Source organism: Mugil cephalus, chromosome 4 (genome assembly GCF_022458985.1).
Source record: "Mugil cephalus isolate CIBA_MC_2020 chromosome 4, CIBA_Mcephalus_1.1, whole genome shotgun sequence".
NCBI classification, from domain to species: domain Eukaryota; kingdom Metazoa; phylum Chordata; class Actinopteri; order Mugiliformes; family Mugilidae; genus Mugil; species Mugil cephalus.
This window is the reverse complement of record NC_061773.1, coordinates 22,570,673-22,595,840: the sequence shown is the minus strand read 5'-3', so window position 1 is coordinate 22,595,840 and position 25,168 is coordinate 22,570,673. Positions and strand designations below refer to the sequence as shown.

At 41.4% G+C, this 25,168-nt stretch overlaps 1 protein-coding gene across 1 annotated transcript; it reads left to right on the top strand.

Moving 5' to 3' along the window:
- Window positions 1-942: 942 nt before the first annotated feature.
- On the top strand, window positions 943-24,239 carry LOC125006754 (V-set and transmembrane domain-containing protein 2-like protein). Its single transcript, XM_047583093.1, has 4 exons — window positions 943-1,362; window positions 20,274-20,443; window positions 21,761-21,805; window positions 23,154-24,239. The coding sequence occupies exons 1-4, from the start codon at window positions 1,248-1,250 to the stop codon at window positions 23,469-23,471; spliced, it is 648 nt and encodes a 215-aa protein (XP_047439049.1). The 5' UTR covers window positions 943-1,247; the 3' UTR covers window positions 23,472-24,239.
- The last annotated feature ends 929 nt before the right edge of the window (window positions 24,240-25,168 follow it).

Here is a 25,168-nt window from a genome sequence, read left to right as displayed (position 1 = left end):
ATTCATGCAGCAATACAAATAGCGTTATGTAAAGTGACGCTTTATATAACCCAGAGACGTAAAACCCCAGAGCAAGCACTAAGTGAGAAGGAAAGGTCTGTTTTAACAGGAAAAAACACAACAGCAACACTACGCCGCTCTCGACTAGTGTAGAAACCTGTAGAAACGTTACATAGCAGGCTCAGTGGAGGAGGATCTGTCCCCCGTGTCGATATGCTTACTTCCACGTAATATATATCGTATGAGCTAATGGTTTGTGGTTGGTGGTGGACAATGATTCATATGCTGCATTTAAATTGAACTCATGGTAACATCAGTTCTCAGGGGTAACAGCACTGCTGCCAGGCAACCATCGGTGTGTAGTTAACAAGATGAACAATTTATCTAATTTAACAAGCGAACAATCACGCAGAACAATGTAGGAAGCGAAGGCACTGCTTTCAAGGAGAATTTTATGGCTTGTCTCTCAGCTGTGGTGCTTCTGACAGTGTAGCGCTGAGCTTTTATCCATAGTCATAGTTTAGTCATCAAGTGATGCAGAGTCAAAAAAAAAAAAAAAAGTTAAGGCTGGAGAGAATTGTAGGCCTAGGTGGAAAATGCATAGCCCACCACTGTGAAAAGTAATGTACAAAAAAAACGTGGTGTCCAAGTGGTATGGCATACTATGAAGAAAACTGAATATAACTAAATTAAAATACTATATATAAACTATCTAGCATCTCTGAAAATGTAAGAAAACAAGATCTTTGGATCCTTTAGCTGTATTGTTTCCATATTGTAAGACGTATAAATACAGTGTTTGTGAATCATTCTAAAAATGCACCAGAAACTAATCTCACGCTTCTGAAACCCAAGTTCCAGTTTCACATAAAAATGTAAATTGTATTTGCTGGAGGCCATGTTGTGAATAGTTTAGATATTCCTAATGTCAATCAACAGGTTCTCAGAAGGATCAAAGGAGTCAAACTTTCGCCGACACTCACGTATGTGTCAGATCCCTCCGCCTAATTGACTCCCGGTGTGAGCCGCTGCACCTGCCTCCACGCTGCGTCTCCCTCCGCCTGCGAACGGCCGCATCACCACCTCCTCCTCCTCCCGCGAAGCAGAGCGGAGCGTCTCTCTCCTCCGGCTCCAGCTGTGTATGTCTGCGAGGGCTGCTCAGCGCCGGTGGGCACATACCGTCATCGATGCTCTCCACGTAACGTGACAAATTTCACACAACTGCATTAAGAAATACGACCGAAGCAATGGGAGCGTTTGGAGTGATAGTAGGGATTTTACAGTACGCGGGACTTTACGTTCAACTTAACGCGGCTCTCCACGACGGACACGCAGAGGTGGATAATCACGTCTCTGGAAATGGTGAGTTGTGAAATATGCCTGTGTTTTCCGGGGGTGGAGGGAGACCTTCATGATATTGCATCCAGTCTTGAGTTGGAGTGTCTGGGTGGGGCTCAGTGAACTGTTGTTGATTCAGGGTTGAATTGCTTTTCTTTCTTTCTTGATAAAAAAAATCTTCATATTAAAAAGGGTTTAAGATAAAAACTTGGACGTCACACTTTTTGTCGCGTCCATTCTCTCTACGCGAAACAGAACAACTTGGTGAAGCATCCCTGGACATGACAGATCACTTTTTTACTAAACTCATTAAGAGGCTACACAACCCACTTTCATACCCTACATTCAAATTCAGCGCAGCCTACTTAGGTTGAAGAAAGCAGGTGCAGAACAGGGGGGTTTTTCAACCAAGACGTTTCATCATAACGTCAAAGTGCACCTGCTGACCAAAATGCCTCCAAGATTATTTAATAAACCAAAATACAATAAAATGAAATTATGAAAAATAATTTAAAAGAAAAATAGCTGGTGTTGCTCCAACAAATGAAAACATATTTCTATAAATGTCAGTGCATAATAAACAAGTTCCTGATAGGGCATGTGTCGTTGGTATATTTTGACCTTGTACATAACTGAAAGCAAAGATTAGCATAGCTAAAAGGTGATTCTCTTAATATATATCTCATCTTCTACTACCTTACTCACTAGGGTCATGGGGTGGGGGTTTGATGGAGCCTATACCCCGGCTGCCGTCAGTGCGAGAGGCGGGGTTCACCCTGGACAGGTCGCCCACACAGAGACAAACAAACATTAGCATTCACTCTCACACCTACGGTCAATTCGGGGTCACCAATCAGCCTAACGAGCGTGTCTTTGGAGGGTTGGAGGGAAACCGGAGCACCCGGAGAAAACCCACACAGACACAGGGTAGAACATGCAAACTCCACCCAGAAAGGCCCGAGTCAGACCTCCACCGCACCACTGTGCCGCCCGGTTCTCTTACTAGTCGCTGAATAATTGTATTTATGCATTGCAGCCTTTGTTTGCAGAGGTGTTTATACTTAATGTCAAGTCATGTAGGGATTTAAACCACAGACCTCTGCGCTTCCCAGATAAGGATCCCAGATTCCTAATGATGTAATTTATTCAGAATACTACCTAAGGAAACCTAAGAATAAAATCCAGCAGGGAGTAGTTTGACTTTGGCAAATGGTGCAGTACTTCCACGAAATTAGAAATGTGCAAAATATATATTGGGAGACTTTGCAGAAAATGAATGAAGGCGAAAACCGCGTCTATAAGAATTTTATGCCATTAAAGTGCGTTCTCTAAGTAGAATTGTGTGTTCGACGGGTTGAAAACAATAACAAGTCAATAGAATAATTTACTGTAAGCAACATACGTCCTAGAATAAGTGGAGATGTAGACTGAGGTTCCAGGCGTGACACAACAAGCCAAAGTGAACCATAAGATATATAAGGGTATGCGTGTTCTGTGTTCTTCAGACTTTTACAGTTCGTGCAGAAACTCGAGGCGGTGGTCTGTGCTTTTAACGGAGGAGGGGTAGAAAACCTTCATATCCACTGCTGTATTTGATATTTACAGCACGGCGCCTCTTGAGAAATAAGTGGTGTGTGTTTATAGTAGTTCATTACTCACCTTGAGCTGCTACTTAACGGTATCGCTCTCCTGCAGATTTACTGCTGTCGATGGTGTTAAATTGCCTTATGATGCAGTGTACCGGCTGATCAGCAGCGTCCACCACTCACTGATGGACCTTCACTGCAAGAAGAACGAGCCGCATCGTGATGAGTCTTTTTTCGTGAATGATGGACCCCAACACATACAGTATAACGAGGCATCAGCGGCTTTTAAAATGCATCAGGAGGCGTCAGTTCCAGTTACACAACTTTTGAATGTATAATTATGTCCTCTAGGCTGCAGACTACAGCTTTACATTATAAAACCTTAGCTCATGATAGCGATTACATGTGTTTCTTAGTTATTTTTTTTACTCTGATTAACATTTGTTTTTTTAAAAACATAATTGGTATTTTTACTCCTAGAAATCCCTCCTTTCTTCACAGATTTACTGTAATCTAATTCAGCCGTGTGACAGCCATCTACTGCGTGTCACCGACTGTCCCCCGAGTCCAGTCTCTTTAGCGCGTTTAGCTTTAGCTCGATCACTGTAAATGTGAGTGCAGCATGCGGCGGCGCCAAATAGATTGACTGTCCTGGACAGGTTAGAAAATCAATTAGCGGCTCTCCTCCCGCGGGGAGTTAATTAAAAATTAGCTGTAATTGCTGTGTTCTCTCTTTGCGTATCAGCCCCGGCCGTTAAGAAGAGACGCCTCAGGGTTTAAAAAAAAAAAAAAAAACAGGAATGAAAAAAACTAGATTCAGAAAACAAAATAAACGCATTCAATTTTCGTCTTCGAAACAACAGCAGCCCCAGAAAACAGAAAAATCCTCTGTGGCTAAGTAACTCTCAGGAGTTGTTTTTCCTTTTTTTTTTTTTTTTTTAATCAGGCTCTTTGACAAATTGCCCTAGCAGAGGGGAGCTGAGCCTTCATGCAGAGCGGAAAGGCTGGCTGCACTGTTCTGGAGAGTGCTTGTTAGAGTCAGCCCTGACTCATTTGTTTGAGATAAGTGCATCTGGCCCCTGCGCCCCAGCTTCCACTTTGTGCCCAAGTGTGGATTGAATCACCTGTGACGGAAAGATGACATGTTCGGCGTGAAGACGGACGACCCCGTTAGATGGATCGGTGGCTCCGCTTCATTGTTCGCCACGTGTGTTGTCACAGGATGACTCGGGGGGGGGGGGGGGAGTCATGTCTCGGCGGTGAGGACGGACGCGCATTTCCGTCCTTGGGAGTCGACGCATATGATACAGAGTGACGGCGACGATGCCGCGAGGTTTCATCAGCTGTCGAGAACCTTAAATTTCCAGCTCAACGCCGAAAAGTGCTAGTGGTCTTCGGCTGTGTCCTATTATCCGTGTGAGCGTTGCCACTTTTATTGTGCGAGGGGAGGTGGCGCACCGATTCATTAGGCTTCCGAAGTGTGTGGGATCCTCTGCCAGTCCTCTGCTTGGTGTCCTCTTAATGAGCAAGGCCAGCCCAGGCAGTTTGCATTGGCTTTCAATTTAATGGAGCTCTGACAGTGCATGGGGGGGGGGAGGGGGCAGCAGATTGTGCAGTCATGCTGTCACAGCAGAGGGAGCTGGCCTCGGCTCAGGAGGAAGCAGCGAGGCAGGGGAAGACCGGCTGAAACAAAGCTCGCCCCGACAAGACGCTGGGTGCACGAGTGAATTTAATGCGTGACGACATTTGTTCCGCAAATCTTTCTCTCAAATCCTCAATCGTGGGGACAAAACTTTTAAATGAAGAAAATGCGCGATGGGATCTTGGGTAATTTAAAACTTTTGGACCACAAAACAAAAAAAGAACGTAGCAACAGGGACTATAAATAGAGGGATAGTTGCTTTCTTCTGCTGATTATAATCGGAATTGGCTGATTATCTTCGAGACAATAAAATGCTACAGAACGCGACGAAAATACAAATCACGTTGTCCGTGACGACAGCTTCCTCGATTTATCTGAGAGAACCATCAAGCATCGAGCAGTCACATTTTAGAAGTGTACGCATTTATAGTTTTTTTTTTGTTGTTTGAAGAGGACAATATTAAAATTGCCACTGCCTCACTACAGCCTGTTCAGAAGCAAAGAGAGAAGAAGAGTGTGTTTTTGCTGTTTGTGAAAATTCATCTGAAAAGGCAAGAAGGAAATTGTTCTCAAACTGTAGCATGACGCATGTGAAGAGTTTCGCCTCGTGTGGGGTTTTTCCGTACCTTGGTGTCAATAGTTAGTGCACACTGTGGACCAAGATGTGGTATCTTTAACATTTAAGATAAACGCTATAATAAAACATCAAATCAAAATATAGAAGATTGGAAATGCTGCACTTGTATATTTTGTGACAGTAGTCATAATTGACCAGTTTGGGAACAGCAGTTCTGTTTTCAGTTTAGTGGAGAAGACGCACAAAAAGATATTCAGCGGCATAATTGAGTTAATGCACCCAGAGGCTGCACGTCGTCAACAAGGACAGACTATTCTGTTTAGTCTAGTTATTCTAGGTATGAAATAACAACAAATGCATATTAATAGAATTGTCACTGGATGGTTATCTACTCTCTCCTAAGCTTTATATGGTGATGGCTGATCATTGACATGCACAGTGTGAGTAGAGAAGCCCCAGACTAGACTGGATACAGGAACATCAACACAGATTGTGCACCTTTGATAAAACGGACTTAGTCCCACCGTAGGTAATGAACAGGTGGTGCAATGACAAACATTTGGGTGGGACTCTCGCTTCAGGAATACAAAGAGATATTACAGACCATAGGTCTTCAGCAGGGGGTCAGCGGGGGTACTGCAAATATGCAAATATCCAATCAACTAAATATGCAAAATATTTAGTTGATTGGACAAAAAATGAATTTGGATTTGAATAACATCATATTGAATGCAAAGTGGTAATAATAATATACATTTATAAATAGCACTAAGCAGAGTTTATTATAGAACACATATAGTAGGTGGGGGGTCCCTACTTTTTCTCTGTAATCAGTTTGGGGGTCCTTGTCCTGAAAAACGTTGATGACCCCTGTTATATAAGTAATTTCCCCCTGGGATCAATAAAGTAATTCTGATATAGACCATTGCCTTTAATGTCCAAAGCTCATCCATATGTAGTACAATTGCATCAACATCCGTAGTTCTTTGAAACTAGGCCGGTGTGGACCAAGCAGAGGGCTCCACCACTCAATCGTCTCGCCTCCAGGAAAAAAGAGACACCACCCCTTAAAGGTTCTCAAGGCGACGCTATCGGACTGAGCGTAATGTTGCCTTTGATCAGCGGGGAGTCCAGATCGAGGCCGGCGTACAATCTCCCAAAATGCCTCTGAGCCCTCGGTGCGTGCGCTATCAACAACACGTGCTACTTCATGTTGTTAGAAATAGCTCCTGAGCCTCGCCACCCGAGGGCTTTTGAAAAATTCACAGCGCGGGCCTGAGCCGTCGGTAGCAACAGGCAGGCAGCTGCTCGCTTGATTACAGGCTCCATTCTTATTTCATTATTTTTACCTTCCACCTTGAATTCAGACCGAAGATTTCACAGCAAATGATTAATTCCACTGGGAGACCCCTGTCTGTTTACCCCAGCGCTCATTCTGGAACACATACAGTATTTATTTTTGTTTTGTAAGTGTTGTTTTTTTTTTTTTTATTTGGTTGCAAGCTGTGTCTTGTACAATAACTGTTCTGTACAGAAATCTGTTGGCGCAGTAAGTCAAGGTGACGTTTTTATTTGACTTATCCGTTTCTAGAGGTGGTGTAACAACCCTGTAAGCAGCATCCTGGTAATAATGGGAATATAATAACATTTAAACAAATGTTCTTAATCTGACAGCTAAGTAATATATTTTATACATATTAGATGAAGTGTAGTGTCTCTGAACCAAGGCACTGTAACGCATGTAGGTTTTTCTTCATAGTGACTTATCCAACAGAACTCTCACTACTTTTAAGTGTGCAAGAAGACAGATCTGCAGGAAATCTTTTTTTTATTGCAATAGCTCCTTGTTGCTTCATCCACCGTTCCCTGGGGGCCTCTCCGATTATTAAACCCATTCATCAAATTAGTGAAATACCTTCTCCCAAGGGATTCTCTTCTCAGGCTATTTACATTCACCCTGGCGGAAGCTACGGTGTTAAGCTGGATCTTTTATGCCATGGTATTTACAGTGTCTTTTTTTTTTTTTTTCTCCTCAGTCAATCATTTCTTCCTTTCAGCACCTCCGGATGTGACTCAAATGGAGGCATTGAGTTAATGAGCCCGATTTTACAAGCTGTCCCTGTAAGGCAGCACCCTTTCAGGTGAAAAATGTTTGCACTTAACTTAGAGAAGGATTTCTCCAATTCTTTCAGCTACCAGGGCTTCTTTTCAAGTGTCCCTGTGCGGGAACAGACATAAAAGAAGCGCTGGAGTTTAGCTCAGAGCGGCCACGTAACCACACAACCTTGGGTGAGCTGTCTCAGTAGTCTGCTGTACATCCATAAAGCTCTCTATGAATTCTCATCCTGAAGACATCCGCTGAAAGAAACAAATTATTTCTGCTTTTTCATTTTGATTCATACTGTATAATGCATGTGAATGTTTTTAATTGAATTGGTATATTCATCACGTAGAGCAGTATCAGCTAATTCGTTCACTTTTCCCTATTTTGTAAAATTTCTAAAATATATCAAAAGAAATTAAACTGCTCATCCCATCGCCCCTTTGTGCACGGATAAGTATATATTTTTTTTGTCATATCTGTGATTTTACATGGTCTATCTCACTTTAATTTCAACATTTTGTCATTTAACATTTGTCTAAGTCTAAGCCTAAGTTGGTACTATTTCATAGCCAGTGTTGACTATGAATCAGCTCCAGTGGCTAGTGGTGACTATAATTGCAAATGCGTTTTTATTACTTATGTGACAATGGTTGCTTGGAGCGTAACATTAATGGAAATCTCCATCATTTAGGCTCATAAGGTCTACGTGTGCACAAACAAACTGCTTCTAACAAATGGAAAGGAAATGGAAAGCAGTGTTTCTAGCCATTAGCATGTGCTCTAGGGAGTCTTTGTTGCGGTTCTGTGGCGGCAACCCCCCGGGCACGGAACAGCAAGCGACAATCCAGCAAAACTAACTACAGTATTCCAACGACTGATGGTGCTGCCTCGTTCATCTGTGGTCGGAAAGTCCAAAGAAAATTTCTGTTGAGGTGCTTGTGCATAGAAGCTGTGCTCCAGTGGTAGGCTGTTTTATTAGAGCAAAGCTTGAGTCTTACTGGGTTTCTGTTTAAATTCTCACACTTGAGACGAGTCAATATCCACGAGCACGACCGTTGCAGTCCTAGAAATGGTTCACTTTTCTGGTACATTTTGTAACAATGGTTTTTGCTGTTTTTCCAAAACAGGTTTGGTATAATTAAATAGACAGGAATGCAGAACTTATTAAGATTTATGCAAAGCTAATATGGAGTGTATGTGCATGTACACTCACTTGCTACTTTATGAGGTACATCTGTTCAATTGCTTGTTAACGCAAATAGCTAATCAGCCACATGACTGCAATTCAGTGCCTTTAAGTACTTCAGAGAAATGCAAACGGAGCATCAGAATGGAGAAGAAAGGGGGATTTAAGTGACTTTGAATGTGGTGTGGTTGTTGGTGCCAGATTGGCTGATGGTCTGAGTATTTCAGAAACTGCTGATCTACTGGGATTTTCACGCGCAAACCTCCCTGGGGTTCACAGATAATGGTCCGAAAAAGAAAAAATATCCAGTGAGCGGCAGTTGTGTAGAAGAAAATTCCTTGTTGATGTGAGAGGTCAGAGGAGAATGGGCAGACTGATTTAAGTTGATAGAAAGACAACGGTAACTCAAATAACCACTGGTTACATCCAAGGAATGTAGAATACCATCTCTGAACGCACAACACGTCCAACCTTGAAGAAGATGGGCTACAGCAGCAGAAGACCACACAGGGTGTCACTCCTGTCAGCTAAGAACAGGAAACTGAGACTACAGTTCACACAGACTCACCAAAATTGGACAATAGAAGATTGGAAAAACGTTGCCTGGTCTGGCGAGTCTTGATAACAGCTGCAGCATTCGGATGTCAGGGTCAGAATTTGGCGTAAACAACATGAAAGGATCCATCCTGCCTTGTAATGGTTCAGGCATTGCTGACCATGTCCATCTCTTTATGACAACACTCTACGTATCTTCTGACGTCCACTTCCAGCAGGATAATGCACCATCTCACAAAGCTCATATCATCTCAAACTGGTTTCTTGAACACGTCAATGAGTTCACTGTACCCCAATGGCCTCCACAGTCACCAGATCTAAATCCAACAGACAGAGCACCTTTGGGATGTGGTGGAACAGGAGATTTGCATCACAGATGTGCAGCCGACAAATCTGCAACAGCTGCATGATGCCATCACATCAATATGGATCAAAATCTCTGAGGAATGTTTCCAACACCTTGTTGAAAGTATGCCACGAAGAATTAAGGCAGTTCTGAAGGCAAAAGGGGATCCAACCTTTAACTAGTGAGGTGAGTGAACATTCCTACAAACCTGTGGTGCTGTTAATGTGTACGCTACCGTGTTGTTTTTTATAATGACCTACCTATAATTAAGGATATGTTTGCAGTCTCTGAGGACAGACTTATAAGGATTTGTTGTACTTGAGGAATGTGTTGAGAGATGCACTAACACGTTGTTGTTTCTGCTCTTCTCACGTTGCGCGTTGACAGTAAGACGAATACAAAATAACATAAACCTTATCCTTGAATGGTTTGGCAAAGAAAAACAGAAGCTTTCAGGGGGGTGACAAGCTTATGCTGCAAGCTTCGCTCTATCATCCTCGCACAAGCACAAGCGGAGAAGGAAAGATACGGGTGTCACACTGGCTTCTCATCCATGCTAATGAGCCCTCAGTAATTTAGTCGTCCTCAAAGAGCTAAAGCTCCCTCCATAGCAGAGAGAGAAAGAGAAAGGATCGATGGATTGACCTCACCCTGGTACTCAAACTGGATTTATCCTTCTCATTTTGCCTGGAACCTGAAGTGAGAAAATATTTACCAGGCCTCATTTGGGGCCTGAGGATTGTCTTTGTTTATATATTTATGCCTTCCACTGCAGTTTTCTTTCATTATTTCCTCCTCTCTTCATTTTTAATGAGTCTTTGGTGAATAGAAAGCAGCCGCCTCGTGTCCTCTGCTTCCCCTATATCTTTGCTTTTGTACTAATAAACCGAAAAATTCCAAGAAGGACCATTTTAACAATATATATACCGTACCTGAATCTTCAAACGAGAGTCCCCTGCCTCTGTGTGAAGACGGTTCTGACAGTGCTGCCTTCATAAAAATCCATACTCAGGCAAGGCCAACCGAACAAACTCACTCTCTTCCAGTTCTGCAGCATTATAAATGAGACAACCCAGTGTGGATAAGATTTCCCTGGAAGTCAATATTCACTTCTGAAGTGCATGTTTTCATTCTCTTCTCAGCCGCCACTGAATATTTACCAGTGGAGTCAGCTTTTGTGTTGATTTAGAATTCCACCAAGGTTATTGGATTGATTTCCGCTCATGCCACTGTGATTAAAGTCGAGGGTGTCTGCTGAGCAGGCTTGTTAGGGCTTGACGGCGGAAAGTCTGTTTGTCAACGATTCATGTTTCAGAGGCAGGTTGAAGATGGCGTCCGCGTAGCGAATTGGACGTCCATGTTTGAAGACCTTCACATGTTATTTTTACAAATGGTGGCAGATTTTCAGAGCTTGCACACTTGAGATGGCAGCTTTTAATCTACCATTTCACTCATTCATTCTGTCCAACAGTTTAGTGTGTACACCAATTTGGAGTAGGGGTGGATATTGACAGGAACTTCACGATACGATACGTATCACGATACTTGAGTCACGATACATGATTGCGATATGATGATATTGCGATATATTGAAATATTCTGCATAGTTCACTCGGAAATTTTAAATGCAGCTTAAAATACACATTGTATATATGTACATCAGATGACAGTGATTATTCATTGGACAAATTGAGTCAACAAACAAAATTAATCCAAATGATCCATTTCTAATTTGTTACACTTGTACAGATAAAGTGGTGGTGGAAGTTGTTCACAATCGGCCCAAAATATGACTTTTTTTTTTAAATCGATATTAATACATTCAAAATTGAAAAAAAATTGTCTAGTATTAATTTTTTCCCACATAAATAACGCATTCATGCAGTATTAGACATTATACAGTAAGACATTATACAATAATTATTATCTGATTGAAACTTGTGATGTGCAATCGAAGAAAAATCAGCAGAAGCAAATGCTCCTGGTACGAGCCCTTTAACGCAATTATGTTTTACTTAAAAGCGTAGCATGTTATTTTTTATTCCCAGTATCCGGGGATCTCGCATTGTAAAAGGTCTGCAGCACATTAGAGGCAGACATTCTGACAGAAAGCTTCATTGTTAATATGTCGAAGTTCCATTAAAAGGCATTAATGGAGCTCTTTGACAGGAACGTACTGAAACAATTTCCATTAGTAGGCGGATAAATCACGCATAATTATGATTCACAAGCGCAGACAGTTAATTGTAATATACCGTAGAGGGTGATATGGGCTTTGAATGTTCTTGTCATGTTTGACACGCCATATGTATTAGCGCTGAGTACGTTTTATTTTATGCATCGGGGCCGATTGCGCCAATGAAGCCCTCACCCCTCTGCACCCTATCCCACTTCATCCCAATATTTTACTAACTAGTGCTAGACTTGAGTGGTGACCACAGGATCAATATTATTTTAGTTGTCTGCTCATTGTTCTTTATATGCACCCCTGACATTTATGTGCTGGGTCAAAATGTGGACTTGCAGGCAGCTTTTATTTGCAGTGCTCAGACAGTATTTATTGCATTCATTTCAGGTGCATCGAGCACCAAGGACCTGTTGTTATTCACCACACACTATCTTAGCTGTTGTACCTATTTTAATTCTTCCACACGCATCAGAAGGTTAATAAAAGTCAGTCGTGCAGGTGCACAGAATCACTCCTTCTGGCTAAAAGCAATTTCTTCCCCTCACTCTCTCAAAACTCTCATGAAGACGTGTTTGCTTGGAAATACACAAGTATGTTTAGTTCAACCCATGTGGTATAAACTAAACAGATTTAGAGATTTGCTGCAAACTAGCAAAAATCCACTGAGCAAATAAAAATAAGTATATTTATGTACATATACGGATACATTTTTTTCTTACCATCATTGCGCAGGGCTCAACGTACTGATAGAGAATTATTTGCAAGCATCTGTAGTCTTTTCTTTTTTGCACGTCTCATTAATGCTGCACGTCTCCTGATCTCTTGAATTTCTTCAGTCCACCTTTTACTCTAGTAATGAGGTTTTTTCCTTTCACAGAAAAAAACTAAACAAAGTTAATGATCTATACACAGAGCATAACATCAATTACAATTGAATGACTGAATGACTTTAATTATTACGGATATTAAAGAAATACAGTTTCTGTATTAGTGTCTGAAAAGGAGTAGGTAGAAGTAAAACTAATATATCCGACTCCTTTCTCACTTATTTATAAATAATTGGGAAACAAAAACGAATACATTTTCAAATGAGTCAGATGAAATCTGAGAAAAATTTAATTTTAATAAGTGTTTATGCCCTTATCTTGACTAACAACTCCAGATTTTAATACAGATTTTTTTTCTTTCTTTTTTTAAATCAGTTTAAATTTCTGCTTTGTTTCAACCCATCACCAAACCAATTCTACAGATCCACCCAACAGACTGACATAATTAAAACTAATTTCTCCTCTTAACCTCCTGAGACCCAAGTGTTTGTTTGGAATGCATCTTAATTTCTTTCAGATAAGATTACGATCATTAGGTATCTGGGATTAGTACGACCTAAGAAATATATAAAAAAAAAAAAAAAAAAATGAATTAGTTTTATTATACGTTAATCATGAAATCCCAACGTCCTCAAACGAGTACTTGTGAATTTAGTAAATTTGCATGTCATATCAAACTATAAAAGTTAAAAAGAATAAATAAACAAGTGTACTGACCCTTCACTACCCGTACATGGCAGACAAAAGTGTCTCCTTATGAGGGCAACAGGTCTACATGAAGCAGAATAAACTGCCACAAACCTACAACATAATGTCCCCATATGAGGACGCCGGGTCTCAGGAGGTTAAATCTGAGATGAAAGAAAGGTACAAGCAAAACTGCAGTTTTCCTATGGCTTCCAGCATCTAACATGGATTCGCTGCGGTTCCCTTTACGATTTATCCGTATAATGTGTGCACGTGTGTCAGCTATAGGTGTGTTCAGTGTTGCGGATTGCCATTTGCGGCGGCTCCTTCACTTGCTATTTTAAACCTCCTACCCAGTCGCCATTTTCGTACAAAAGGATCGTTAAGGCTCACGTTAAAACATAGCGCAGAAACACACAACAGCAGCAGCAGCAGAGTGGATTTCAAATCTACACGTGCACAGACTCGGTGTATTTCTCCCAGGCTGCTGAACACCTGCCAGAGCCAGCGGGGAAAGGCTCCAGGAGGTGTAGTGAGCTACTCTGAGAGGGTTGGAGGAATCTCTTTATGTCACACGCCAGAGAGCCAGACTGCCCACTCAGCGAGATAGAGATAGGCAGAGAGAGGGAAAAGAAGGAAAGGAGCTAAATGAGGAAGGAAAGCGAGAGCAGAGAAGAGATTTGAGTGAAACAAAGACAGAGAAGGACTTTCTAATAAGTAGAAGGTAAGAATGAAAGGGCAGCGGAAATGAGATGGAGAAAGACGCAGTGTGTTTTCAACAGAAAGAGGAGATTTGTGGGAGATGTTATTGAGCTGCCAAGAAAAAGAAAGAGGTGTAAAATGGAGAAAAATATTGTGTTTGTAGAATCGTTCTCCGGCCGGGGATGTGGGAAAGTTCAGGAATTACCTGGCGGCTGTAAGCCTGTCCAACTGTAATATAATATAGCTCTGGACTCAGAGTGTAAGCACTCCCCATGCAGCTCTCTCCTTGACTTGACTTTGACTTCCCACGCTGCGCTTTCTGTGAGGACTTCATTCTTCACCAGTTCCTCCTTTTTCTCTTTTCTGATTGTAGGTTTTATAAAAGGGCTGTGTCTGATATTTAAGCCACACAAAAGCAAAAATGTTGCTTCTCATAGAGAAAGCAGCCAATCAGTTCTCAACGGAGAAACTCCAGAACAAGGCAGTTCAGGATTTTTGTCTTTAAAGTATTGTATTTTAACCAAACTATGATCTTGTCATATACCCAATGAAGCGCTTTTGCTGCTTAATTGATTTCCTCCCAATTAGGGCTGTTGCGGGACACCGGTATTGACGATAATTTCAATTCCACAGTGTATGACTGAAGTCTCTATGATTAATGAGGTCATGTTTCGTCCTGTTTATTGCACTAGTAAGTAGTGTACCGAAATGAAATAATTTCGGGTACGTTTTGTCCCTTTGTTCATTGCACTAAATGTCTTTGTATTTGAGGATAAAGGTTCAAGGCCTAGCGATGATCCATGTCTGTCTTCAAATATTTACAAGCGCTTCAATTATTTTTCTTATTTTAAGAAGCCAGATAGATGTTCAGTAATTTTTTGAACATAACTTTGAAGCACAATAACCAGTATCATTCATTTTTCAAAATTAATTTATGATAATGTTTATTTTGCACATGCATGCTATATATCCTCCTGAGACCCTGCATCCTCATATGGGGACGTTTAGGTTTTATTGCAGCTTATTCTGCTTCATTTAAACCCATTGGCCTCATTAGTGGATGCTTTAGTCTGCCATCTAGTGGTAGCAAAGGTTAAAACTTATTTATTTGTGTTTATTAACGTTTCTACAAATTAGCAATTTTTGCGAATTAGCAGGTACTTGTTTGAGGACATTTTGGCTTCATGTTTGCAATTCTGTCTTTGCTCAGCCATGTTCATGTATTAAATGACTTTATTATAATATAAATAATGAAATAATCCCAGTGTCCACATATATGGACTTTTTTTTTTTTCCTGTTCATGATCAAGATGATGCTCAGTTTTTATACGTCTATGGTCCTACTGATCCCAAATACCTTGGAGGAATTAAAAATGCATACCAAATGAAAGCTTGGGTCTGGGGAGGTTAAACCCATATTTAATTTAATATACTGCAAAATTCAGTTTTGGCCAGTGCCACTGGAACACGGTGTGTGTTTGACATCTGTTTTCTTCCCTTCTACTGTTATTTTGAGTGTAATTCATCTCAGAAAAGAGAGAAAATTACATAAAACTAAACATTAATTTCCTGGATTTTGCCATTTTTATTTACATTTCTGTTGATATCATGAAATATCTTAATGACTTTCTTGTCCACGATGATGGTGATGTGAAAATCTGCTCTAGACAGCCCTACTCCCAATGCTGACTAGGACTGGACCCAGTTGCAAACCATCATTTGTATCACAAAAGAAAAAGAGAAAAAATCAAAATTTGTATCTGTGTACATCAATCTATTGAGGAAATCTGGTGACTATTGCACAAACTGCCAGGACACTGTTTAGCATAACCATGCAACTCATTCTCGCTGTTGATCTTTACTACCTTAAAGGACATGTAATGCTAACATATTTTATCAGCTGCAGCTAGCATGCTTGATTGGTTGAGACAATATGAGCAAGAGACTCTTAGGATAACCCTATGCCCACCACTTCCAAATAGCTGATATCAGTCTGCTACAGCAGGCCAGAATTTGCAAAATGTACAACTGCTTTTGAGGTGCAAATTTTGATGATTAGTCACGGAAAACTGTGTTCTTCCTTTAATTCTGCATGTCACTCCAACTTTTTTTTTTTTGTCTGACACAGCGTGTTCTGAATGTTGCTGCGCTCTACTTCTAGCTGTTGATACTGTACCTGTATCTTTTTTTTCCCTCTCTGCCTGCCTCAGCTCTAGCGCCGTACGTTTAGAACGCCTTATTAAAGGACGCTGTTATGAGTTCTGTCAGAGCCTCTGGGCTTTTCATCAGGCAGCCGAGAGACAGAGTTTGAGAAAGTTTGAGAATAATGAGGTGTGTAAAGTTAGCGCGCTTATGGAAAGACGAAGACATGGTAGAAAAGAAAGAGAAAAGAAAGAAAAGAAAAGGTTAGAAACAGTTTCGGACGCAAAGTCTTTAAATTAGAGTGTCTTTTCCATTATGCAAGTATTGATTTAACCTTTTAATACGCATCTAAAACAGCCGCTCCTGGCTCCTTTCGCTGTATAATAATCATCAGCACTGTCCCTCAAATTACCGAATCCCTTTCTTTCTTACTCTTAAACGTCTCCTCTTCCGTTAATAGAGACATGCTTCCTCAAATGAAAGTGAATGATTATAGCAGCTGTGATTACAGTCTACGCTGGCATCAACGGAAATTGTTAGCGCGACAGGAATCTGTCCCAGAAGATGCGTCCCACTGTGAAGCATAATCAGAAGAAAGCAGTGCAGAGACTGTGTAGGTTCAGCAATCAAACGAGGTACGCCTCAATATCTTCCGCCTTCACATCCCTCTCACCAGTGTATACGAAAATCTAAAACGACGAGCAATTGTATCTGTAAAAGTCTCAGCTCTTCCAGTTTATTACACGTAATGACAGGGCTCCTGGTGGATCTTGTGTCAAGAATCACGTTTCAACCTCAATTTAGACCTAAAGTTTCATGTTAACAGTGAAGATTTTTTTATCTCAGCATCATGCTACGAATTGTTACACAGTGTATCTTCAAGCTATTAGCTGAACTCGTCCTCCTGTGGACTGCAGGAACTGGTAAGGAGAGTAGGTCCTATTCTCTTCTCTGTCAACATCTTAGCAGGGATTCAAAGATGGAAAAATACAGAGGAGGTATACACATCTCATCGGTTATTTATAGCTAGACAGAAAAGCTGAACTTCCCTCCTCTTTAGCTGTCTTTTTTTTTTTTTTTTTTTTTTTTTTTTTTAATGGACCTTCATGTTGCCATGACATGCTCGACGGTTTCTCCAGTCACGCAGTCAGGAAAACATTCCAGCGCTTAAAACCGGTCCTGTGACTCGCTTGTCTTTCAGGCTGAAATATTAAGCGCACGCGAGCTTTTGAATGTCTCCGAGGCCTGCCAAGGACGCGGAATAAACGCGCTAATGTGTACGTGTTTGATCTGTCCTTGTAATTGCCATTTTCATCAGAGCGAAAGCAGAAATTAAATCAACACCTCGTGGAAGAGCGAGATTTTTTGAGGGCGTCGCATTCACAGCTGCGGTTTAAACGAGAATGCGATATGAAGGAATTCAGCGGGGGCCGCGCAACACAATATTATCTGTGTCTTTGTGAGACACCATTGTCACTTTGCAATATGTTGATATGAGACACCCAAGCCCCTGAGCCGCAGGTGCACACTCTGATGTATTCAGTGCTAACACAAACAGGATGGAGATGTCTGTAGTTTCTTTGTTTGCCAAAGGTAATTTGGTTCAAACGGGTCTTTCTCAAGAAATGCAGTGGCGATAGAGAGAAACTGTTGAACGACGTTAGCATTGTAACATCAGCATGTTAGCATGGTGCCATTAGCATTTAGCTCCCTAAATGCAGCCTCACGTAGATAGCCGTCTGCATGGATGCAGATTCTTACTCTTGTTGCCACGGTCATATAGTTATTGTTGGAGATTTGTTGTATTGTATTGAAAGCCTTGCTCACAAACTGTTCATGCACGTCTGCAGGGTAGGAAAGAATATTGATGCTAAAATGCTCATGTGCCAATTATAAATAACTCGGTGTTGCGTTTGCATTGTGCAATGTTGTCCTTCAAATCACAAAGCGTGTTTGTGTGTTGAGCCATTTCAGCTCTCCTCTCTGAATTTTCTCACTATTCCATCTTCCTCAGCTCACACACTCGCCTCAGTTCACCTCTGCCCTTGTCTGTCTCCTCTCCCGGTTCCTCTATTCCCCCTTTCCTCTACTCTTCTTGGCCAGTGAAAGGCCTCCTCCCTACAGTGTGTCTCCACCTGATAAATGAGGCAAATGCCCGGCTGCAAGCTGCAGTGCATCAAGGGCAAGATCCCTGAAGGCTCGGTCAGGTGAACAACGCCAAAGCTCACTTTGCTGTTGCTCTGTTCTGAGCCCTTTCCTTCCTGGTTCCTGTTCATCTCCGGAGCATGTTGCAGTGAGTGAATGTCAGTTCATGATTTTACCGACTTTTCTCTGGTTGCTTTCCTGGACTGAAAATGTGAACTTATCCCTGTCTAGTAGCATCAAGAAAACATGGGATTACAATCAAATTCGGCGAGTTATAGCGCTCACGGGAGAGCAACATTTAACTCAAAGTTGCACTAACCTCAACTTGGAGGTGATGCAGTTGAGGCTAAGGAAGAATCTTCAAAATCTCTTTCTTTGCTGATGACTCAATCACAATCATTCCCAAATGTGCCATATGGCAAAAACAAAACAAGAAGCTGCTGCAAATTGAGTATTTGTGGAAAATTAGCACCAAAAGTCACGTGACCGTGGTGAGATTGTGACAAAAGTTTGAAGTAAAGTTTCTTGTAAAAAATCTTAAATATTGGTTAAAAATAAGCCAGACATGTAGTCACATAGCCTAAATAGTTTTCTTAATCTGATAAATACTCTCTGGGTTCTTGGTCCATTAAAGTTTTTTTTTTTTTTTCATAATTGCGGGTCACATGTTTTGTCATAATATTGTCTGTTTCGACATTGTCTATCTGTGTCTGGTTCTGTAATTGTGTTGAAGTCTCCTCTGTCTGAGTTGTGTACCTACCTTGGGACTACAGCTAAAATTTAGCATTCATGCTAAGTCTGGCGCATTTACACTGATGGGTAACGCGTTATTGTCGATTAATTGTGCAGTGCATTGTCCCAATTCAATAAACTAATGATAATAAAATGGCGCACCAGTTACCCATTGGAAAAAAGGCCCTCCACAACTTAGGTGTTTCCTTCCACCGAATTCACCATGCTGAGTTAGCTCAGTAATAGCTTCATGCTCTGCTTGATTCTCAAAGGTGGCCAATATACAGGGTTACCAGGGTAACCAGTCTATTGGCAACCAACTGTAAGCTATACATGTGGAGACTAGAGTGACTTGAAATTGTCAGATAACCTAAAACCACATGAGAAAATGTCCCCATGTGTTTGAGTCACATGTCACATGGTCGTAGTTTGACACACAGCTTTTTAATTTGGGTTTTTTTTGTGCATCACAGCATAAACAAATAAGCAACAAACGCTATATATAGTTTTGTCCCGTGTTTTCTTTCCGGTGATATTTCTTAAATGTGCTCAAATGAAATCAAGGCAGTGAGTGGCAGTCAGACAGAGAATGAGGAGATGAGGTCGTGTGTTGAATTCACATTCACTTAATACACATCACATCTGCGTCACATTCATGAGATTCCATTTCACACTATAGGTGTTACACATTTTAATTTCCTGTTATTTCTTATTGTGTTAATAGTATCACAGGCATCTCTAATAACCGCGCGAAGTCGAACGATTATTTCTTTGACGCTGTAGTTTTCCGTTTACAGATAATCATATGTGAGTTTCCAGCGCTGCAGCAGTTTTATCTGCCACATCCCAGATATGACGTTATCTGTGTAGGTGGCTCATCTGATGTGTGAGTTTGAAATGATATACATTATTCATCTTCTCTTGAGTGCAAACATTTGAACATTTTTTATTCATAAAAAGAGCAAAAAACAGTAAAAAAACATTTTTTAGAGATGTCTGCTCTCTGCAGGGTTCGTTTTTTACTTTCACACATACCTGTGTTTGTCAGATTAGAAGAACTTTTATAGTATGTGGAGGCATTTGGAAAAAATGCTTAAGAGTGACATATTCAGAACATGCACACTGATTATTCATAGCCAATCAGGGAACAGTGAATTTTTAGTCCAAGTTACAGCTCTCTTTAATAATGAGAGATCCTCCCAGTCGCTGGATACAGGCGTACTATATATGTAAATTATTTCTAATCATAAAACAATAGACACACAGGAAACTCAATAGACACTGATTGGTTCGTTGAGTCTGCAACCTTTCTCTGAATTCCTAATTCCTATATTTACTTAGTGTCTAACACTTTGTAAGCTTCTCACAGTTTTTCCCGTCGCTGAAGTGCGAGGCAGCAGCGTCGCTCTCTGAGAAATCTCGCCGATTTGTTTCTGCCCGTTTTCTGCGACGCCTCGGGCCCAGCGGGTTTTACTTCAGCTTTCCTGTAATTTATTTCTTTCTCTCTCCTGCGCAGCTCTCTTCACAGAGGTCCCACACGACATCACGACGCACAGCGGCGAGGATGTAGAGATGGCCTGCTCCTTCCGCGGGGCTGGCTCTCCCTCCTACTCCCTGGAGATCCAGTGGTGGTACATCAAGGAGCACAGAGACTGGCAAGACAAGCCTGCCCGCATCACCAATAATGTAAGCGGCGGTGTTTTACTTGTTGCTTGCACGAGAACAGTGCTGCTGCCAGGGGTACTTCTTCTACAGCAAATAGCTCATACAGCCACCGTGATATGCAGAGCTCAACCTGAATCATAGGTTTTCAACAGGGGGTCCGCGACCCCTAGGGGGGTCCCTGGAATTACTGCAGGGGGGTCGCAAAATCTTTGGTTGATTACATTTTTTTTTATTATTTTCCTCACAAATTTCAATTTTTTAAATTTTAATTTAGTAAAGGGATAAATGGAGGCAGTTCGCTACCATCAGACAACCACTGAGGCTTTGTCACTTCAACAAAAAATAGAAATAAAAAAATGAATATTTGCACCTGTGTATTATTTGAAAAGCTTAATATTGAATGCAGAATGATAATAATTGTGTATATTTATAAATTGCACTAGGCTGAGTTTAATATAGAACACATATAGTAGTAGCTTAATCTCCCCTGAGCTCAACAGTTTAAAGGAGTTAGTTGCAAAGTATAAATAAACCATTGCCATGGTCACATAAGGAATACTGTGTAAGGTGATAATTTGCTAAAAACAACCAATAAACTGTTAAAGATAAAATAAATATATGTATTGTTTTTAGATTATAAAAAGAAGATTTACCAGAGATCTTTCCAATAATTCATAGAAGATTGTACAGTTTGTTTCAACTTTTCAAGAGAAAATCCATTTAAACACCCACTCTTTTATATATATATATATATATATATACATATAGATTGTTCATTTTATTTATTTATTTTTTTGCTGTTTGGACTGATCCTAAATTGCTGATTAGTATTTGCCAGCACTGGGGGGAACAGGTTGACTCTTTCCCATCATGAGAAAACGCTCGCTCCCCTGTTGTGCCTCTAGACACTATAATTGGCACTGAGAAAGAAATAGATTTTCAAAATCTCTTTCCGCTCCATGCATAATTCATACCTATGCCCAAAAGAATACCTCTGTGCCTCTGCATACCCAATCACACACGCACACACACTCTTCCGCTGAAGAGCTCGCATCCTTGGCGCAGCGGAGCGTGTGCGTCATTTAAACATGCAGATGCGAGCCCGCGCGCACACGCTTACCAAAGCTCAAATAAAAGTGATTGGATTACAACAGATGAGCAAGTCAAGCGGAGAAACATGTGTGGAGAGAGAGGATGAAAAAAAAAAAAAAAAAAAACGCTACTGCAGATATCAGACATGTTGTTCCAGTGAGACGCTGCTAGAATGAGATGTAGAGGCTGTCTCCCTGAGCTTCCTGCTGCTAACGCTTTCGTTGTTGTTCCTGTGTTTCTGTGCAGGTCGTGTCCCTGGAGGAGACGTCCAGAGAGGCCACGAAAATTAGCGTGAGTCTGACGGAGTGTCAGTTGTCGACTTGCGCGTCAACTGTGTCATCAATCAAGTCGACGTTTTATTATTTTAAGTGCTTGCTCAAGGCGTCTCAACCGCAGCTCCTCCCATTTCCATTCATGTGTGTCGAACAGGACAGGTCGTACATGGGACATTCGGAGGGGCATTGTTTCGATCCTTTGTTCCCCTATAATGAAAATTAACTGTTCAGTTATAAAAAAAAAAAAACTAAACTCCTCAGTTTCAACAACAGATATACTGCAACCACTTGCAACATGATGACCGCCCCCCTAATATTGTCTCACTTGTGCCTCCAAAACAGTTGTGACTCATCAGAGAATGGACACAGGCCTTTCTGAGGGCGTCCTGTGGTGTCAGGTAACAGGACGTTGTTAGTTGGGGCCTGTGGGTTGAGGGGAGGGGCCTCTGTGGACCAGGCTTATTCTGGTACATCCTACACATACTTGAAACCGTCTTTGTGTGCGTCTGTGTCAGGCTGCGTCCTGCTAAGGATGGCTGCTGCCATCAAGGGAAGTCATTGCTATGGGGTGGGGGCGCCTGGTCTGGTATAAGTGGGACGGTGGTACAAGTCTAAGTAACATCCACATGAATTCCAGGTCTAAACGCTTCTCTGCAGAATATGCATTGTCACACGAGGGTCAGTGTTATTTACTTCATAATGTTGTGTCTCATCGGTGGATGTTAAAGTGCATCCTACTCTAAGTGAAGTGTTATTGATGTGAGGGCAGAGCTGTCTTAATTGCTATGGTTGCTGTTGTCATTACTGCAGTGTCTGCATACTATAGTACACAGGCGCCATGAAGAGCATGACATTAATACGCTATCCTAAGGGTTTGCACGTAAGAGATAAAATAATATTTCATACTGTTTGCTTGGCTATGCTTTGGCGAATGCAAGTAAAAATGCTAAGCTAAGCAACAGCAATTAATCCAACGCGTTCATTTACTGCATGTGGATGTTGATGACGCTGTATACAGCAGTTGTTGTCTGTGTTTTTATTCGAAGTAGTTGCTTCCGACTCTCAACTGCTCTGAGAGCGTTGGTCTTAAACAAGTTGCCACGTAGTGTCACTTTTCTCTCTCGGTCTAACGTTATTCCACTCTTAGGTTCCACTCAAAGTATGCAGTAAAAAGCGCGACGAGTCTAGCACCAAATTAATAGCGCTTAAGGGTGATTCATGAAACTCGAGATGAACTCAATCACAGCAAAATCTTGCGGAACGTTGAGCAGCAGAGAATGATATATTGCACGTCTTTATGTATGCCGTGTCTAACCGCCTTTTAATAAGAATCGGCCGTCTTTTTTTTTTTTTCGTCTCGTTAGGTGGTGAAAGTGGCAGGAAGCAACATCTCCCACAAGCTGCGCCTCTCCAGCATCAAACCGTCGGACGAGGGCACGTACGAGTGCCGCGTCATCGACCACAGCGGCGCCGTGCCGCAGCACCACCGGGTCCGGGCCTACCTCCAGGTCGAGCCCGAGAGGAGTCAGGGGTCGGGTGACGCCCAGCGGCAGGAGGGGGGACACCGGTCGCAGAGGAACCACCCGCGCTCCTCCTCCCCCCGGCAGACAGAGGAGGGCAGGGATCTGAAGAAGAGATCGACAGGCAGCGCCACTGACTGTAATGACAGCTGTGTGCTTTAGAGCGAGCGACGTACCGGCCGGCCTGCATGTTCACGACGTCGCGTCTGCGAAGGGGGACGTTCATAAGCACACATAAACATCGGTCTTAACTGGACCTTTTTTTGTGTTTCCCAGTTTGATTGTCTCTCTTTAATATTGTTGTTTGGATGCCAGTACCGCTGAATGCCAGTAGAGGGGGGTGTTTGCTCTCGTTGTTTTTCTCTCGTTCGTTCTCCGTGCTTTTTCACTGTTGCATTCGGTTGATGTCGATGTGACAGTAAAACCGCAGTTTACTGTAAAATACTTTGTCATTTTTATCTCAGATGTCACATTGTGTTAAACGGATAGAGGTGGACACAGGGCGGAGGATTTCATTCACTTCACTTTTACCAAAACACACGTCCAAGGCTGCAGTATTTCACTGTAAATGCTTTCTAAGGAAACAAGAATTGCTTAAGCTCATCTTTTCAAAGTTAAGGTTTTATTAATTTTAACATTTAACTTTTTAACTAAACCAGAAAATGTCTATCAGTGCAAACGTATTTATCACATCACGGCTATATAGAAACTTTTACTCTCATGGCTAAAACAAATTTACTCATTGCTGCCGCACCAGATTAAGCATCTACAACTAGTTACTAAATTTTTCCACTATTTTGTGCCCATTGTGTCACTTCTTCTTGTCAAAACGCTTAAGTAGCACGTCATCTTACTCTCACTTTTTGACTGTGTTCGTTGTTAGTGCTGCTGTTCTGTATTTGTTCCGTTAAATACATTTATTTGAAATGACTTTGGCCTTTTCTTTCCCCCCTGTCATTCTGCGGCATGCTTAATTAAAACAAGGTTCCAGAGAAGTTGACTCTTGATCTAAGAGCCGACTCGGAAAGCCTGCGCCTCGGGATTCAGTGTTGCTGTGACATCGTTTCAACAGCAAATAAACAAATCACTTAAAAAAAAAAACACATTCACATTCTCCAGGGGAACAAAGTTAAAAGTAGTGGTTTGAAACAAATGTATCTATCTCACAAGTGTGTACATGTTCTATACGTTCTTCTCCACTGAAAATCCGGTGAATTACATTCGCTGTTGAAATGTTGTGCGTTGCTGCCAGCTACTGTGCAACAGAAACAGTGCACCCTGCAGACGCTGACAGGTTCATTGACGTTCAACACTCCACTTTTACCATCATTGCTAAAACAAATTCACTGCAAAACCAGCAGAGAGCAGCACCTCCTCAAACCTTGGAAACGAGTGGCACAAATACTTCCATGTAAAAAAGTAAAAGGCCAGTGAAAGGCCAGATGCAGCATGTGGCTAAATATATAATTTGATAAGACACTAAATAAACAAACAGCATATTTGTTTGCTGCTGCCAGACAAACTTTTAAGTTTGCTTCCATGTTAGGCAACCATCAGTTAATATACTGGATGCAGTGAAGACTTAAATGGAAGTTCTATCTGAAGAAGATTTAATTGAAATTGACCTTTGGCCTTTTAGGGATTAAATCTTAACACCAACATGAAGTGTTAAAGTTTGTCAGAAGCAGAGCATGAGATGCCAAAAATGTGTTTTGTTAGGTCACATCAACGTTCAGCAACTTAAATCTAATTGCTGCATCCTACAGTCCAGTGAAGTTGATTGAGTAAATAGATATTTGTGAAGTTACTGCTTGTTTTTTTTTTTTTCATTTCACTTTAACTATTTGCTAAAATTAGAG

Excerpts from the sequence above, each read along its gene's own strand:
- LOC125006754 (XM_047583093.1), top strand. The coding sequence starts at position 1,248 with ATGGGAGCGTTTGGAGTGATAGTAGGGATTTTACAGTACGCGGGACTT. Across the intron at positions 1,363-20,273 it reads TAATCACGTCTCTGGAAATG|CTCTCTTCACAGAGGTCCCA; the intron begins GTGAGTTGTGAA and ends TCTCCTGCGCAG. Across the intron at positions 20,444-21,760 it reads CTGCCCGCATCACCAATAAT|GTCGTGTCCCTGGAGGAGAC; the intron begins GTAAGCGGCGGT and ends GTTTCTGTGCAG.